Raw genomic sequence first — 16,593 nt, 5'->3', positions numbered from 1 at the left:
GCTGCCTGACAGTTGCTCAGAGTTACCAAAGCATTTTTCATTCCCACTTGCAAACTACAAGGGTTCTGTTTCTTGACCTTCGTGCCAACAGCCACTGAGGTCTCTTTATGGTTATAGCCCTCCTTGTGGGTGTAAAGTGGTTTCAGTTTATCTTTTAGATTTTAAAATAATGATGAAGGTTGTGGCCACCACTTACCTTGGAAGGAAAACCATGCTGATGGTCTGTGAAATAATATTTATAAATTATGTTCTTTAACGGCCATGCTTTGAGAAGGCAAAGCTGACCTTTGCTTTGGTCACCTGAGCTCCCTGCTGGAAGCTGTGGACACCTCCTGGTGGAAAAGGAGATGCTGAGGACAGGACAGATGTGCAGACACCGGAATCCGTTTCTAATCCCACCACATCTTCTTTCCCAAGGCCCAGTCAGCTTGAACTCCACACGTTTTCGAGCACATGTGCTGATGTATCTTCTCCTGGAAGCAGCAGGACAGACGTCACCTCCCCAGGCCCTCTGTGTCCCCAGTTCTAAGTGACATGATGGTTCATACAGGAACATACGATACTCAACTCTGCAAGGAAAGTCCGTCCTGGGACAGGCCTTGGCTTGTGTTAAGAAACTTTTTAAAATTTATGTGTGGTTTTGTTTTTGCTGGAGGTTGACAAAGGGTGTGATGCCTCTCAGTGGTCCCTAGAGGTCAGTGTGGGAGCCACCCAGCAGGCCACATGTCCTTACGTGGCCCGGAAGCAGTGCTCAGTCTGACCTGTACAGAGCAGTGCTGGCACCGCCCAAGTGGGTGGGTCAGTCTCAACAGAGCAAGACAAGAAGTCATAGCATCTCTGGACTGAGGTGGACATCAGGGACCCCTGCCCTGCTTACTTCCTTGGTACCCACTCCCCGTGGCTCAGCCTCTTTAACTGCAGCCCCCAGAGTGGCTGTTTGCCGTCTGCCTGGACCCCAGACAGTGAGGAGCTCACCACCTCCAGGCAGCCCGTTCTCTTCTCAGTTTTCTTCTCTTCTCAGCTGGAAGGTTCTTTATTCTGTGACCTCCCAGTCTGCTGCCCAGGAACACCCCCCTGGCAGCCTGGGCTTCAGCCTGTGGCCACTCGTGGCTCAGTCTTCACATGGCGGCACCTTAATGAAAACAATTAACTTAAAAACAGCCATTACCGCCCCCTCCCTGACCCAGTGTCCAGGCAGACCCCCATTCCTCCAGCAACCCCAGGCCTGCAGCCATGTGTGGGGCCCGCAATTATCATGGATGCCTCTCCTGATCCCAACAGGAGCGTCGTAGGCCTTCATTCCAAACCACTCCTGGTGAAAAGCTTGGAGGGTTAAAAGCGTGTGCAGTGCTTAGATTTGGATGAAAGTCTATAAGCTTTGTTTCTAGCAGCTTTTTTGTTGGGAGATGCATTGTACACAAGAGGGGGTTCGTGTGTGCAGTTGACAGTGAGAGCGGGACAGGCGGGGATGTCTCCACACAACCAGACCCACGGGACCTGAGGCCCTGCCATCCTTCCTTCGTTCCCTTTGGGTGAAGCCACACAAGGATGTGGACATGGATGCATGTGTCCACAGGGTCTGGGTGGTCGATCGGACACGTTCTGTGCTCAGAACCACTGTGGTTTCTCCATGACCTTCTCCTGCTCATCAAGGACTTGCCATGTCCTCACGTGAGGCATCCAGCATTCCCACTGGACAGTGTCCATGATGGACAAGTCAGAATATTCCCGCTTAGCCCAGGGGCATTCCCTGCCCATGAGGAAGCGTGTTCTTGCATCCGATCCCTGGGCTGTGCTCTTGGGCCTGCACGCAGGCCTCTCACCGACCATGCAGACAGAAACTAGTTTTTATACCCTTGCAAACACTTGGTATTGTCAGACTTTTCAATGTTTGCCAACCTGGTGGGTTAGAATGGCATCATGTGTGCTTAATTTTCAGGTCTCTGATGACAAGTGACCAGTGTACTCATGGACCATTCATGTCTGTCTTTTATTCAATGCCTGTTGGAATTTCCTGCCTTTTCCTTGAAAACAAGCAGACGGTGTTCATCTCTGGTTACTGCCACCGTTCTCAGTGGTTTGGACACTCTGACAGTTCTAATCCTTCCCAGGGAAGTAGTTCCTAGTAGGGTGATGCCTGCCTCCTAGGTGAGGCAGCCGAGGGCCAGGTGGAGTGTCTTGCCCGATCCTGGAGGTAAGAGCAGGTCAGGGATGGCTGCTGACACTCTAACCACTGATTCATTTATATGTTCTGGGGACTACTATTCAATATCTTCTCCCAGCTTGTGGATTATCTTTTTCTTTTTAGTGTCCTGTGATGAAGAGACATTTTCTTAGTGTTGTTGAATTGAACACATTTTATGGTCAGTGTCTGTCTTGTGTCTGATTTAAAAAATCTTTTCCTACCTTAGATCCTTAGATTAGCTTCTAAAAGTTTCATAGTTTTGCTTTTCATGTCGAAGACTGTAATCTGGCTGGAAATAATTTCATACGGTGTGACGCAAAGGGCTATCTTTTCCCGTGTGAATGCTCCAATTTTGCCAACACCCTTTATTAGACGCCTGGCCTTCCCCTGCTGCCTGAGCACCCATGCTCAAGATCACGTCTCTCTGTGGGGTGCTGTTTCTGGGCTGACTCAGTCCCCTCCGCCTGTCTATCCCTAATTCCATTATGTTTTAATAATTGCTATACTGTCTTTAAAGTCTTGATGTCTAGTAGGAAAAGGAACTTTGCTGATCCACATGAATTTTGAATCAATTTGTCAGAATCCTGCTGGGATTTCCATTGGAAACGCATTTGAACCATGCATCAATTTAAGAGAAAATTATAGCTTTTCTAAATCCTCCTACTCAAAAACATAGTATTTCTTTCCATTAATTTCAATGATCTCTAAGGTCTTTCAATAAACTTTCATAATATTCTCCATAAAAGAAATGCGTATTTTTTGTTAAATATATTCCTAGTACCATTTATAATCCTGGAGAAGGGAATGGCAACCCATTCCACTAGTCTTGCTTGGATAATCCCATGGACAGAGGAGCCTGGTGGGCTACAGGCCATGGGGTGGCAAAGAGTCAGACATGACTGAGCGACTAACACACTGTAGTAGCAACAAAGAAAGTATTTTAAAACTTATATACTCTGCTTGTTGACTGTGTATAGAAAAACAGCTGACCTTTGTGTATTGGTGGTTGGATCCCATAACCCACCTTCAGGTGCTTGTGTGGTGTGTGGAGCTCAGCAAACAGAAAAAAAAGTCATGTGAAAGCAACCAGTGTCCAGGAGTCTCTCTGGGGAACCTGCAGCTTTGGGTCTAATGGGTTCCTGGACCAGCACTCATGGAACCAGGCACTGAGAAGGGGACACCATAAGGTTCCTGGCCCTGAAGAAGTGTTTCTTTTCGTCCAGAGGAAGCAAAAGTTCAAAGGTTTTCAAGACATGTGCATGATGAGCTGCATGTGCCTGTACCAACTGTCTATCTCCTCTCCAGCTGTGGGAGGTTCCCTGAGGGAAAGTGCAGGAACGCGTCCCGTGCCCGGCTTCGGTCACAGTGAATGTGTATGATCGGCCTGCACTGCCAGGGGCAGGAAGAATGCTGCCTTTCCTCAATTTTGGTTTGATTTCAAATGTTATTGCAAAACTAAAGAGAAGTGGCAAGCTCCTCCTTGCCCCATCTCTTTCCTTACTTTTTTCTTTTTCTCATCTTGGCATATCTCAGAAGCATCAAGACTTTTATACTGTAGATTTTTCAAGTATGTAATTTCCGTGTATTGTTGTATAAATGAACGCTCCATCTTCCAGGAAGCAAGTGGGTGACAGGTGGAACAAGGTAGTACTTCACGTCTGCACTGAGACGCGAAACAGAGACTGCCATCGCCAGCCCCAAGAGGAGGGGGGTGTGTGTATGTGTGTGTGTGTGTGTGAGAGAGAGAGAGAGAGAGAGAGAGAGACCGACCCACCATGCACGGGCTCTGTGTGAAGGGCTGGGAACCCTCTGGAAGGGTCCCTGAGCTGCTCACCACTGGTCACTAGAACCCTGGGCATATTTGTGATGGGAGCCCTGAAACATGTGCCGAGCACAGAGGGTGCCAAGGGTTAGCTCATGGTCTGAGCCCAGGAGAAAGGCCAGGGATTTGGAATCTTCAGTATCTGTGGTTGACTTTGGACCAAAATCTAAAAAGGATGCCTCAGCTTTTCTCTTGAGCACAGGAAGGTGAGAGAAGAAAAACTGAAAGGCCATGCTGTGGGCCTGGAGCTCTGCTGCCCTGAGCATTGGAATCAAGACACTGAAACACCAACCACCCCCAGTTCTGCCTCCTCCTCCTCTTTTCTCTCTGCAGCCCACTTGCTTCATAAAAAAACCAATTTGATTATGAAAAGATGAATTCTCAAAGGGAGGACCTTCTCAGACCCCTGCCTGTCATTCCTGCCTGGAGTGTGTCCCCCTAAGCTGCAGGCTTCAGGTCCCTCCTTGGCCTCTCCCACGAGCTTGATTTAAACTGTGAAACCTACAGCCGCTGACTCTTGGACTCTCTTGCCTTGTTCTTTGTCCAGGGCTCTCCCTTCAGCATGCTGCGTGTATGGATGGCTCATTTTGTACATCTCTCCCTGCTTCTACAACGTGTGGCCCCTCAGGGCAGGAGTGTTTTCTGTCCACTTTGTTTCTGATGTATTGTTGTTGTTCAGTTGCTAAGTTGTGTGTGACTCTTTGTGACTCCATGGGCTGCAGCACACCAGGCTTCCCTGTCCTTCAGTATCTCCTAGAGTTTGCCCAAACTCTTGTCCACTGAGTCGATGATACCATCAACCATCTCATCCTCTGTCGTCCCCTTTTCCTCCTGCCTTCAATCTTTCCCAGCATCAGGGTCTTTTCAAATGACTCAGCTCTTCGCATCAGGTGGCCAAAGTATTGGAGTTTCAGCTTCAACATCAGTCCTTCCAATGAACACCCAGGACTGATCTCCTTTAGGATGGACTGGTTGGATCTCCTTGCCAGTCCAAGGGACTCTCAAGAGTCTTTTCCAACACCACAGTTCAAAAGCATCAATTCTTTGGCACTCAACTTTCTTTATAGTCCAACTCTCACATCCATACATGACCACAGGAAAAACCATAGCCTTGACTAGACGGACCTTTGTTGGCAAACTAATGTCTCTGCTTTTGAATGTGCTGTCTAGGTTGGTCATAGCTTTTCTTCCAAGGAACAAGCATCATTTAATTTTATGACTTCAGTCACTGTCTGCAGTGATTTTGGAGCCCAAGAAAATAAAATCTGTCATAAAAGCAGTTCCTAAAATGTGTCTGGCCCATGTTTAGGTGGCCAGTGTACATGCAGCAGAGGACCGAATACTACTAACAGTTCTGAAGAGTCTTCTGTTAAGACTCCAGAAGGGGCTGCGGCTCCCCGGCTTTCCCTATGGCCTTGTGGTGATCTGAGCCTGTACGGGACTGGGGCTGAGCCCGTCCACACTGAGCCTCGGAGGCCTGCGAGCCGGTGGTGGGTCCAAGACGGTGGCCTTCCCTCCAGCCGCAGTGAGAAGACAGTGCAGTGTCTCCGGTCCTCCAGGCGCTTTGGTCTGGCCCTGTAGTGGCTGAGGCTGACTGTAAGGGCAGCAGCGGAGGCTCTTTACCCAGAGGGCTATGGCCTGTAGCCCCTTCAGCCTGCCTGAGTCCTGCCCGCCCTGGCCTTTGTGCCTCTGTGCACTGAGCCTGCTGTATCCTCGGGCTCCATCTTACATGAGCTCACGCCCTAGGGCACCGAGGCCAGCCTTTTGGCAGATGCTGTGAAGGCTGAGCCTCTGGCCAGGGCTGCTTCCCTCTCACCAACAGCTCAGCTCTGACCAAGGGCCGCCCCTCCAAGTTGCTTCACGCTGCTTCTGACCCTGCCTGCTCTCAGGGCTGTGTGGGAATGAGACAGAGCCTTCCCACCCCCGCGTACGGGGCCCCAGGCTCCCCTCTGCTCAGAAGGCTTTGTGCCTTCAGCCATGCCGCGACACCTTTCTTAACTTCCCTGCTGCTCTGAGCAGGCGGGCTGCCCACGGTGGGCAGGACTGGTGGGCAGGACCAGCTTTATCTGTCGGGCAGGAGGTGGGGGCATCAGCGTCTCTGCTGGGCAGGTCTCACAGACTCTGGGGTCCATAGGCAGCCGCTAGTTGCCTGTGTGGGTGGAGAGGCATACCATGCTCTTAAATTTACACAGTATGTTAATCATGTTCTCACAAATGCATTGAAACATTTCTTGCCATGGGTGATAAATGCCCAGGAACCACTGGGTTCCTCTGAGCTGTTCTTATCGGGGAATGAACAGTCAAGCCAGGCCTCGGTGTGGCAGCTGACAGAAGACAAGGGCGGCTTTTGCGCACCCGCCTCTGCTATCGGCGTGGGGCTGGGCTGTGTGGAGGCCTGTGCCGTGGGAGGTGAGTGTGGCCGAGCCTGGCCTGGTGGAGCGGCCACCCCCATCCAGGAATGACCCTGGCCCTGGGAAGACACCTTAGAGTCTGCCTACGTCCACTCTGAAGTCACATGAGAGCGTGAAGGCGAGAAGGGACTTCCCGTGGGCATGACGGCACACAGCCGGCCGGTTCTCCTGCACGTGGAGCACATTTGGAGCAAAGCTGTCCCCAGGAAGTCCCCCTTTCCATCTTGTAGTGACTCTGCCAAATAACATCAAAAGATGAAATTTGTCCATCAGATTATCGCCTAAGGTCTTTGTTTCCACAGAGCTCGCCGGTGAGTGTGTCGCCTGTCGTGTGATGTGGACAAGTTGAGAGGGCATATCATGTCCTGCACAGCCAGGCCCTTAAACGTGCCGATGCCCAGTCACCCCCGATCCCTCCAGGGCCTGGGACCTGCTCTAACAGTGGTCTCCCTCTGGTCTTCGGAGCTGGATTCCTAAGGCAACTGATTATTTTTTAACCTGGATATTTATAAATACCTTATTTTTCCCTTGCTGTTGTTGTTTAGTCACTAAGTTGTGTTCAACTATTTGCAACCTCATGGACTGCAGCACATTAGGCCTCCCTCTCCTTCACCATCTCCCGGAGTTTGCTCAAACTCATGTCCATTGAGTCAGTGATGCCATCCAACCATCTCATCCTCTGTTGTCCCCTTCTCCTCCTGGCTTCAATCTTTCCCATCATCAGGGTCTTTTCCAATGAGTTGGCTCTTCGCATCAGGTGGCCAAAGTAGTGGAGCTTCAGCTTCAACATCAGTCCTTCTAAAGAATATTCAGGACTGATTTCCTTTAGGATTGACTGGTTTGATCTCCTTGCAGTCCAAGGGACTCTTGGGAGTCTTCTCCAGCACCATCAATTCTTTGGTGTTCAGCCTTGTTTATGATCCAGCTCTTTTTTGGTAGCATTGAAACAATGATGTTTTTTTAAAGTATTTAAAATAAGGTGGTGTTAGTGAGGGCTAAAATAAGGGCCTGAAAGGAGCCATCTGCCTCTCATTCTTGAGAAAGGACAGAGCCAATGAGAAGCCTCTGCTTTTCTTCCTGTCGCTCAGATACCCAGACGCCTTTCATATGTGGCTGGAGATTTCATATGTGGCTGGAGATCTCAGCACAAAGCCCCTCCCTATAAAGCAGGCTCTGGTGAGTGACCTTCCCGCAGGATCCCGGGTAGAATGTGGGGACATATGACTGGCTGAGCATCCCTGGTTTGAGGCCACAACAGACCTGGGGTTGTTGGGGAGTTGCAGGCAGCTAGCCCCTCATCTCCTAGGGGAGCACTGGGGTACACACCACCAAACAGACCCTCTAGGGGCCTGGTCATACGCTCGTCTGGTAACCATTGTCCAGAATATAACTAGGAGCTTCTCAGAGTCGGTCTGCTGTTTGCTTGTTTTCCCTGAAAGTGGAAAAATGAACAATTCTCCAAACTGGATAAATGCAACACAGGTCTGGACCTTCCCAGCCTAATGGTCAACAATCCACCTTCCCTTTTCCTTCTGCACTAAACAGAGAATTGTCAGGGCCCCTCACCTCTCCAGTTTGGGTGGTGGTTAAGAGAAGAGGGCTGGCCCCCTCTTACCAGCCTCACGACATCTAGGAGCTGATTTGCCTCTTAGTTTTTCTCACATGTCAAGTGGCAGTAATGACTGATTCCTACTTCTCACGGTTCCTGTGAGCAGTAATCAAGTTGCCTGGCATTCATGGCTCAGGGTCTACAGCTAGATAAGTGGTCATGTTATCAGGAGCAGCGTGAGTGGCAGGTATATGCTGGGCTCCAGGGGACAGTCTACCACTCTGCCACCTCTGGGACCCGGACGCGTTACTGAACTTCACTATGCTTTAGCTCCCTGTCTGCAAAGTGGCAATGACATAAGGCCAGCCTCATAGGGTTGATGTGAGTGTCTGGTGGGTGGAAAGGGGTGTAGCCTGGTGCTCAGGAGGAAGGAGCCCGTCCTCACTGTGAAGGGGTGACAGTGAGTGTGAGTCAGGATGGAATGTCCCCTAGAATCAAAGGGGCCCTGAGCCAGTGCCCACAGACACGCAGGAGGGAGAGGGGGTGTCACACAGGGTTCTACTTCTCTGGTATCACTTCTGTTGGATGCAATTTAGAGTTAATGTGTGCAGGTGCCAGGCCGGCTGGTATCCTCACTGTACCCTCTGGCCTGTGTTCCTGCTGGAGAGCTGGGCTCCTTATTGGCCGTTTTCTGTGCTTAAAAGCATTTGCCTTTTCTAGGACTGCATCCAGGCTCCTGAAACACTTGTTTGCCTCAGTCAGCGATCCGTGAGAGTCTTTTTCATAGAGGGTTCTCCATTAAGAGATAAGAAGCTCCTTATCCTCTTCAGGTTCCTGGGGAATGTGGGAGGGTGGATTTGATGACCTGGTGTGTGAGCCAGGCCTGAGTGCAGAGCCTGCTCCCCACGTGCCTGGTGGGGCTGCTCACCAGTGTAACAGGTGCCCTGCTCCCCCAGGGTGAGTAGACTCTCGTCTCTGACCTTGGCTGCACTCACCTTGACCTTCTACCTCACCTTTTCATACTTGTCAGAAGACGTTGGGCTTTCCTTGGGAACTGCACATTACAGAGCACCCCTGCCTCTCCAGGGTGCGTGGGGAAGAAAAGTCCACTCCTGGAGCCCAGTGTTTATGCTGCAAACCTGGGGTTGTGCTCACTCCACCTGTCTGGGGACATATTGTGCACTTGTCTTTAGTTGCAAGCTTTCATGACCTTCAGGGTAAGGGATGTTTCACTCCCCAGAGGCACAGAGCCTGCTTCAGGACCTGGTGTGTCATGGTATCCCGTAAGTTCTTGGAGAAACAAGTGTCCAAACATGAAGAAGGAAACAGCCATCAAAATAAAAGAGAGAAAGAAACAGCCAGGATCCAAAGGAAGCTTTTAATAAGAAAAAGAGAAGAAGGAGCTTAAATTTTAACCTACGATAAAAGTAAAACCCAAGAACCTCCCAGCTGGAGTGTGATATAGTGACAACTTCGTTACAGATGAAATTTGTAGACTAGGAGACAGGGACTTTCTGGTTAAATACATTAGTAACATGTGCCTTTTCAGGTAATTCTAAATCTGAGTGTCCATGTTGGAAGGAAAGTGCGTGTGTAATGACCTCCAGGGCGATGTTAAGCGCTTTGACTTGAAACTGCTTATGAGCAAAGAAATTGTAAGTCCCACCTCAGACCCAGGCAGGATACAGGCTAACCTGCTGACGAGATCTCAAAACACGGCGGCTCAATCAGGATAAAGTTTCCTTTTTTTCATGTGACATCCGGGCCCTGCTCCCCAACATGAGGACCTGGTCCTTCCCTCCTTTGCTTGGAGTGTCATCTTTGTGGAAAACGCTGCAACCCCCTCCTCTGCCCCCAGGGAGGGAGGTGCTGGTTAAGTGTTGGGAGGTGAGGGACTAGATATGGAATTTCCTCCTAAATGTCATTGCAAAACACAGCTCAGCCCAGAACTGGCTCAAGTCCCTCTCACTTGCCTTCATTGACTGGAATCTTGGCGTGTGGCCAGGGCTCCCCTGGAGCAGGGCTGGGAGGTGAAGTTCTTAACTGGTGAGCTTGCGCCAGTTGAAACTTGAAATATTCTTCCTGACAGGAGGAGCAGGTGGACTTGGGGGACAATTGGCCATCACTGCTGCCTTCTGAGACCCTGAGACATTAGACTAATTTGAGGCTGGGTGCTCTCCCTCTGGGGCCCACCCGCTGTCCAGGGAACTCACCAGGGTGTGTCTCTCCCAGGAGGCAGGCCCTGTGTCTCCAGCTCCTAGCCCTAGCTTGGCCTGGCTCCTCTTTGAGTGACCACGGGGATTTCCGGTCGTCTGGGCCCAGCCAGTGGTAACAAGGTTTAGAGCTGTGTGGACTCTCAACCTCCCATCCTGGGAGAAGTCCTTCCAGCCCAAGGCCCTTAAGCCGACTGTTATCCTAGGATTGGCTTGGCGGCCCATAGGGCAAGCCATTTGGTAGGTGTTTTGAGTAAGTGATCTGAACCAGGCCAGGGTCGGGGATGCAGCCTCGAATGTAGAAGCAGGTGGTGCCTGTTCTGGGGGCCCCCACACTGTAACATGTGCCCCCTGGGGAGTGGCGTGGTGGGAGAACCAGCGAGTCCTTGGAGTCTGAAGACTGAATGAGTTCTTCATCCACACTCTTCACCCTGTCTTTCCGGGGGTCAGATAGTGAGACCTGGTTGAGGGAAGGTCTCTTGGGGGCTTTATGGGCAGATGAGTGCAAGCAGTGTGTCCATAGAGCTCACCTGTATGTCGATCCCAGTGAAGACAGAGCTGGCGCTGCTGTGCCTGCGTGACATCCTACAGCTCCTCCACGTCTGAGTCCTGAGCCGCGAGCCCAACGTCATCTGTCTTCATTATCACGGATGCCCCACGGGGTGGCTGTGTTAATAATCGGTGTAGGCACCCCAGTTGTGTGTCCCTCTCACTCGCCTTTCATCTTGTTTCCCGGGTGTCTTGAGCCTGTTGAGTGGCACTTGGTAGCAGTGTTCAACTCAGCCGTCCCTCGGAGGGGTGCTTAGAGGGACGGGCTGCAGAGACCCCGTGGGCTTCCTGAGGTTGGGCCCGGGGCTGGTCTCAGGGGTCCTCTGGCTACTGCTGTGACATCTGCAGAGTCTTTTCCTGGCCCCACGTCCACCTGGCAGGACCTCCTCATGGACTCATTAGTTCATCTCATCAAGCATGAGAGGGTGAGAGGCTGGGGGTGCGAGACCCACCAGCTCCAAGCATTGCTGGGAGAGGGGAGGGGCTCGGGTTCACACAGCAACTGCCCCCTAGCTCCATCTGACTTCTATTCTTCACCCCCCAGGAGTGCACCTCCCCCTCCCCACCACGAAACTTAAGGTGGCCCCTCCTCTCAGTTCTATAGGAGATGCTGGTCTTGGCAGTCTGAGGGGCGGGAGGGGATTAGTGAGGTGGGTGTCTCTCCGTCTCCCAGTCCTGCTCCCCTAGTCTGCCTCCTCTTGCCACCTCCCGGTCCACCGACAGGACCAAACAGCAGCGTGGCCACCTCAGCAGGTGTGGCTGGAGCTGGTAAGGTTGTGTGCTTGCTCCCCGCCCAGCACTCCGACCTCCGCCTGAGGCTGTGGCAGGAGCCCAAGCCATCTGCTAGGCCCACTCCTGTCTCTGCTCCGGAGGCATCTGGCCTCTATCTTTCCCTCGCTCAGAGGCTGGCACCCATGGGAACTGGTCACTGCAGAGAAGCAGGAGAGAAACTCAGGCGCCCTGGCCTACACAAACCAGACCGGGGGTTAGTTGGCAGTTGCCCCAGGTGCGAGGTGTGGGGCTCAGTGGACCCATGTTACCCAAGAGCAGGGGGCCCGAGACTGGCTCGAGGCCAGACAGCAGATCAGAAGGGTAGTGGACTGGATGACCTTTGACAGGAGGACGGGGGCATCCCACCTAGAAGGACCTGCCTCGGGCTCTTATAGATGAGGCCACCATGACCTCCGGAAGCCAGGGGCCATGGCAGGCGAGATGGGGGTGGCAGGGCAGCCGGGACCCCTCATTAGCGCTCTCAGCCCTAGGGGTGCCTTTCCCCCTGGTGGGCCTGGAGCCCGTGCCCCCAGGCCCTGCAGTGGTGATGTGCGGGGTGAGGGGGTGTGAAACAGCCCAGCAAGTCTGTCCTTTCAGCTTGAAACCCCCAGACACACGTTCTGAGTCACCGTCCTGTGGGATGGTGGTGGCTGGGAATGCAGCAGGGGGGATGGCATCCAGGGGATGACCAGTCAGCACACAGTAGTGGGCAGAGCGTTCTGGAGCCAGAGCCCGGGTAGGGGCCCTATCCCTCTCAGAGTCTGCATGAAGGTCTCCCAGCTCCTCCTCAGCATCCTGCCAGCTCAGTGCATGGCAGCCCTCAGGGAGGCCTGGGGCATGTCTGGGGACCCCCTGCAGACCCCGTCCAGCAGGGCGTGGCCCATATTTTTGGAACGAGTTGAGTTAGGCTGTTGTGCCAAGCACTGTGTGTACCCGGTGGGCTGTGAGTACCCTGTATTCCTCAGAGGTATCCCCCCGTCCTGGGCTCTGAGACTTGGGGGCCCTGCAGGTCAGGCACTGGCCAGGCAGCTGCTGAGTAACGCATGTTCTGTTTCTAGGGCCCTCCCCCACCACCTGCTGGCAAAGCCCTGCTCAACTTTGAAGGGACAGAGCCTGGGGAACTCAGGTGCGGTGAAGGGGATGCTGTCGTCCTGCAGCGCCGGGGCGACGAGCTCTGGTACCACGGCCTCCTGCCTGCCGGCTTCGTCCAGAGCGTGCGGCCACTGCCCCCTGCCCCGCCCCAGGGCAAAGCGCTCTATGATTTCGAGATGAAGGACAGAGACCAGGACAAAGACTGTCTGAGCTTCAGCAAGGTAAGGTGGGTTCGAATGCAGCCGTCCCCAGACCACAGCCCGAGCCGGGAGCCTGGGTGAGCATGTGAATCCTGGCCCTGCCCCAGTGGAGACAGCAGTGGTCTCTTCTTACTGAGGGTCTGCCAGGTGGAAGAAGGGGCACCCAGCCCCACTGATAGGTGCTCTCTGGCAGTGGGGGCAGGACCCTTGTTACCCAAGTCACGGGTGTTCAGGGCTCATGGGCCCTTGAAGGGGGCTTGCTGGGGAGACCATGGCAGAGACCCCTGGTCAGATCCTGGAGTGGGAGCTGGGCCCAGAAACCAGCCCGGGCTGGCCCTTCTTGGAGGGTCTGGGGGCAGATGCGTGTGTTTGGGCCATATGAGGCTCCACTGAGACCTCGGGACCCAGTCAGTGGCAAACTAGTTGTATTTCCTGTGTGCTTGTCCTGGGGACAACCTGGAATATGAAGTCAAGTGGGCCTTAGGAAGCATCACTGCAAACAAAGCTAGTGGAGGTGATGGAATTCCAGTTGAGCTATTTCAAATCCTAAAAGATAATGCTGTGAAAGTGCTGTACTCAACATGCCAGCAAATTTGGAAAACTCAGCAGTGGTCATAGGACTGGAAAAGGTCAGTTTTCATTCCAATCCCAAAGAAAGGCAATGCCAAAGAATGTTCAAACTACTGCACAATTGTACTTATCTCACATGCTAGCAAAGTAATGCTCAAAATTCTCCAAGCCAGGCTTCAACAGTACGTGAACGATGAACTTCCAGATGTTCAAGCTGGATTTAGAAAAGGCAGAGGAACCAGAGATCAAATTGCCAACATCTATAGGATCATCAAAAAGCAAGAGTTCCAGAAAAACATTTATTTCTGCTTTATTGCCTATGCCAAAGCCTTTGACTGTGTGGATCACCACAAACTATGGAAAATTCTTCAAGAGATGGGAATACCAGAGCAGCTGACCTGCCTCCTGAGAAATCTGTATGCAGGTCAAGAAACAACAGTTAGAAGCAGACATGGAACAACAGACTAGTTCCAAATTGGGAAAGGAGTATGTCAAGACTGTATATTGTCACCCTGCTTATTTAATTTCTATGCAGAGTACATCATGTGAAATGGCGAGCTGGATGAAGCACAAGCTGAAATCAAGATTGCCAGGAGAAATATGAAATACATCTCAGATATGCAGATGACACCACCCTTATGGCAGAAAGGGAAGAGGAACTGAAGAGCCTCTTGATGAAAGTGAAAGAGGAGAGTAAAAACGTTGACTTAAAACTCAACACTCAGAAATCTAAGATCATGGCATCTGGTCCCATCATTTCATGGCAAATAGATGCGAAAACAATGGAAACAGTGAGAGACTTTATTTTGGGGGGTCCAAAATAACTGCAGATGGTGACTGTAGCCATGATATTAAAAGACACTCCTTGGAAGGAAAGTTATGACCAACCTAGACAGTGAAGTAAAAAGCAGAGACATTAATTTCTCAACAAAGGTCCATCTAGTCAAAGCTATGGTGTTTCCAGTAGTCATGTGTGGATGTGAGAGCTGGACTATAAAGAAAGCTGAGCACCAAATAATTGATGCTTTTGAACTGTGGTGTTGGAGAAGACTCTTGAGAGTCCCTGGTACTGCGAGGAGATCCAACCACTCCATCCTAAAGGAAATCAGTCCTGAATATTCATTGGAAGGACTGATGCTGAAGCTGAAGCTCTAATACTTTGGCCACCTGATGGGAAGAACTGACTCATTAGAAAAGACCCTAATGCTGGGAAAGATTGAAGGCAGGAGGAGAAGGGGACAACAGAGGATGAGATGGTTGGATGGCATCACTGCCTCAGTGGACATGAGTTTGAGCAAGCTTTGGGAGTTAGTGATGGACAGGGAAGCCTGGTGTGCTGCAGTCCATGGGGTCGCAAAGAGTCGGACATGACTGAGTGACTGAACTGAACTGAACTGTCCTGGGGACCGAGTGAGACACGGAGGGGCCTGGCTTCCAGGCTCCCGGCCTTGGGGGTGCAGTGTCAATGTGCAGAGGTAGCAGAGTCAGGGCTTGTGAACATCCCCGCTTCCTGGCTTCTTCACTTCATCCCAGTCCAGGGCTGGGAGGGCCAGAGCACCCGGACCTCAGAAACATCATCAATTCATTGTTGATCTTCAGAGCTGCCTACCAGGGTCCCCAGAAGCCTGTCTTCCTGATGTTGAAGCTGTTGCAGGAGGGAGGCCTCGTCAGGGCCTGGGCGTGGGCTTTTGTCTACTGCTCAGAAATGAATTGTCCAAGGTGATACATGTGCTGAAAAAGCACAAGACTTAACTGGGAAGGGCACCCAGGCAGAGAACAGCAGGACCCCAAGAGAGCCACTCTCCACGTGGCTCACAGTCTCTGGTTTTAAGGTAATGAATGGGGTTAGTTACCGGCTTGTTTCTGGCCAGTCATCTTGCTTGGCCTGTGTTTGTTCTGACTCAGGATCCTTGCTGGTGGCACGTGCCTCTCTCAGCCAAGATGGATTCCAGCACCAGGGTTCCTGGGAGGTTGGCAGAGCTTATTATGGGCTGGTATCTTCTCCCAAATTCTTCCAGCTGGTGGTAACTTCTTGGTTCCAAGCTCCCTGTTGGTATCACCTATTGTAAGATAATTAACACAAGTGGTTACTATCATGCCCGGCCAGAGTGGACAGGTTCCGCCTGTGGAGGGGGTTTCTGGTCAGCGGGTGTCTAGCAAAGCCACAGCTCTAAGAGGCTGCACAAACCTGCCCCTCTCCCATGTCCTGTCCTGTGTCTCCTCCTCCAGTCTCTCCCCGCACACAGTTGTAAACACAGAGCTAGGTTCCAGCTCACTGTGAGCCTCTCCTCTGCTCAGACTCGAGCTTAGCTGTGGTGCCGAGCACTGTGCAGGGATGTGAGAACCCCGTGCTCCATTTTGAGCAAAATTGGCCTGTTCTGTGCAGGCCGTTCCATTGTTCAGCCCAAAGGTGAATGATCTCTTTTCATTCACGTTTAACTCTCTCCACTTCCCTTCCATCAGCGTGTTCATTGCGATTGTCACCCGGCCCTGCAGCTTCCCTGAAAGCAGCATTAGGCGTCCCCCTCTGAGGTTGGAGCACGGGCTGCCAAGTGAGGTCAGGCAGCAGACCCCCTGGAGTCCACTCCCCTCGTGCCCAGCTCCCCTGCCCAGCCTGCCCTGAGACCCCTGGGCCCTGGTGCTCTGTGCTTTAAGGATCAAGAGAGCCGCCCCTTGGGGGTTGGATTGAGCCCTTGTGAGGACACAGACCCGTCATGGCTGACAGGGTTGGGGTGGGCCCTCCTCACAGCCTTCGTCGAGGAGGCTCACCGAGTGGACAGCTGCAGTGTGGGAGCCGCCAGCGTCTCCTCCCCGTGAGAGAAGGGAGAGGCCTCCCTGTCCTCCTCCTCCATCACACGCTCCGTGTGCCAGCCTCTGCCTGGTACCCTCACCTCCGGGGGGAAGTCCAGAGCCTACTGGACAAAGGACAGAGGGGCACCTGGCTGCTCACCAGCAAAACGTGCTGAGCCAAGCCTCGCTGGGAGCTGGGCTGTACCAACAAGCCTGACGTCGGCTGGGGAGACGGGGCAGGAATCCAGGGGACAGTTTCTGAGAGTGATGGGCAGTGTGGGTCACCCAGGAGGTGTGCGGGGTGTCTGGTCAAGGCGGTGGGTAATGTGTGTGGTATTTCAAAAGAGGCATTAAAGCTGCCTCATGGAGAAGGTGTGCACTCGGGCCCTGAGACTCGCCTTGCGGTGGTGCTGCTGCCACTGGATCACGGGGCCCTGGCGC

The 16,593-nt window shown here is 52.4% G+C and overlaps 1 protein-coding gene across 3 annotated transcripts in view; it reads left to right on the top strand.

The window, feature by feature from the left end:
• The window catches only part of SH3RF3 (SH3 domain containing ring finger 3), a 162,860-nt gene that overhangs the window by 66,436 nt on the left and 79,831 nt on the right, over positions 1–16,593 (top strand). For all 3 annotated transcript variants that reach the window (XR_003037172.2, XM_059891754.1, XM_002691276.5), the window contains exon 2: positions 12,559–12,813. Coding sequence is in view for 2 of the 3 variants with exons in the window: in XM_059891754.1 (XP_059747737.1) it covers positions 12,559–12,813 (255 nt within the window). In the remaining variant the exon portion in view is untranslated. The remainder of the gene's footprint in view (positions 1–12,558; positions 12,814–16,593) is intronic.

The sequence above is a fragment of the Bos taurus genome, chromosome 11 (genome assembly GCF_002263795.3).
Source record: "Bos taurus isolate L1 Dominette 01449 registration number 42190680 breed Hereford chromosome 11, ARS-UCD2.0, whole genome shotgun sequence".
Lineage (NCBI taxonomy): Eukaryota > Metazoa > Chordata > Mammalia > Artiodactyla > Bovidae > Bos > Bos taurus.
Note: the sequence above shows the minus strand (reverse complement) of the source record. Positions and strands in the feature narration are given on the sequence as shown.